This window comes from Penaeus chinensis, chromosome 2, assembly GCF_019202785.1.
Source record: "Penaeus chinensis breed Huanghai No. 1 chromosome 2, ASM1920278v2, whole genome shotgun sequence".
Taxonomy (NCBI): Eukaryota; Metazoa; Arthropoda; class Malacostraca; order Decapoda; family Penaeidae; genus Penaeus; species Penaeus chinensis.
In genome coordinates this window covers 10,509,482-10,511,288 of record NC_061820.1, presented here as the reverse complement: position 1 = coordinate 10,511,288, position 1,807 = coordinate 10,509,482, and the positions used below count along the sequence as shown (strand labels likewise).

Sequence of the window (1,807 nt, the reverse complement as noted above, 5' to 3'; positions counted from 1 at the left end):
TATCACTCTACTCGTTATTATATTCACTTCACTATTTCAAAATTCATATAAACGCGATAATGCCTGCTTTGGCGTTGAGGAACACGCACGTTAAACTTTTAAAACAGTTCCAAAAGATATTTTTCAGCCAGTGCCCAATTGATAGTTATGAGTGTTAACACTATTATCTGGCTAATAAACTATTTCACACGATGAAATCACGGGAAATTAATGCTGGATTAGAAAGCAGAGACATCAGATATGCGCCCAAGGTCAAGACAGAAGTGTTGAATAGTAATTTCATTGGAAATCTGTACGTGGATCTGGTTGCAAACTTAAATCTAAATGACAGGTCCTGGACCAAGGGCGGACGAGCCCTAACAAAGAAACCAATAAACATTGCCTAAAACATGTCCTCCTTCATTGTATGGATGTAGAAAGAGAAATTTAGGGAAAACCTGATTTTTTTTTTTTTTTTTAATTACCACTTATGTTTAATTTTAGACCACACACATGCGAAACACCATTGTTAATAATAAATGACTTCATGATATATTAAAACAGAGGTTTCGTTATAGTTAGATATATACTTAGATAAAAAGGGCATTTCATTCTAAAGATCTAAAAATGCTATCAGGATTGGGATGGAATTGAGACCAAGAGACCTACTCCAGTCACTCAGTCCTAGGTTATAAAAAATAGGAAAAATGGAGATAGCGATTTAAATAACATACATGTCCACCATGAGAGAAATATTGATCTGAGTAACTACTATTTCTACCTTAATTGTCATATGATCAATGAAATCTGCCAGCAACAGGTGGTTTCCTGAATATATTTCATCGTCGTAGCAATACTGTCGACGTATGTAAAGTATGTTACATTCATGAAGGATTTCTTTCATAAAATAAGGTTAGAAATATTCAACTGAGCGCTAAAGATTTATTAAGAAGAAGTGTCGAAAATGAAGGTGGATTTGAAATTAGATTTTGGATTCAAAAGATTCTGAATCAAATCAGCATTTACAGGATCAATATGAAAGAAGCGTCCATAGGATTTCCAGTAACCGTTGTTTTACTCTTTCCGTGTTCATAGTTATGCTTCTTTAAATGATAGGTCGGTTGCTTCTTTACACTCATCTATGAGGCACTTTACGAAATCGAAGACTATCGTTAACTGCGGATAAATAGAATGTAACCATTAGAGAAAACAATTTCGTGATATAAAATGCTTGAATAAAATCTTCGATACTAAACTAATCTCATTCAGTTAAAAGAATATTTAAAGAAAAAATCAGATCATAGTTGGTAGTTGATTATATCTTTCGGATGAGTATGGAAGCCTTACGCTTGGTTTCATCTCCTTGACTACACAAACGCCGTTCTCAATGGCAGCCAACATAGCATCTGCTTGCGTAGTTTGCTCCGCTTCTAACTTAGTGCTCAGTTCTTCTGTGAACTTCGTTGCATCGAATAAACCATCATCCTTTTTACAAATAAGATTAAGATATGATGAAGTACTGGTATGGATTGAACCTTCGATGACATAAATGAATATAATATTACATTCGTCATGTCTGTATGTATAGGGTAAATTGAAAAGTGCATTACTCACAAGGACCTGCTAACAAACTTTTACACTGGTGTGACGTTTAGACCCAGAAAGAGCGAGGCAAACTTACTGTGAGAGAGCCTTCCTTCTCGAGGACACACGTGACTATGGCTGTCTGATTTGCTTGAGGAAGACGTGAAACGAACCGCAGCAGACGCTCTTTGCGGCCACCGGATCGTCGACCAGGTCCAGGACCTTTGGGTATTTCATTTTTACT

At 36.0% G+C, this 1,807-nt stretch overlaps 1 protein-coding gene across 1 annotated transcript in view; it reads right to left on the bottom strand.

Moving 5' to 3' along the window:
• Nucleotides 1–907: 907 nt before the first annotated feature.
• The window catches only part of LOC125037039, a 3,250-nt gene continuing 2,350 nt past the window's right edge, over nt 908–1,807 (bottom strand). Inside the window, exons 4-6 of the mRNA XM_047630010.1 lie at nt 1,661–1,785; nt 1,327–1,464; nt 908–1,155 (exon numbers count right to left, since the gene is read on the bottom strand). Of these exons, the coding sequence (XP_047485966.1) occupies nt 1,075–1,155; nt 1,327–1,464; nt 1,661–1,785 (344 nt within the window). The 3' untranslated portion in view covers nt 908–1,074. The remainder of the gene's footprint in view (nt 1,156–1,326; nt 1,465–1,660; nt 1,786–1,807) is intronic.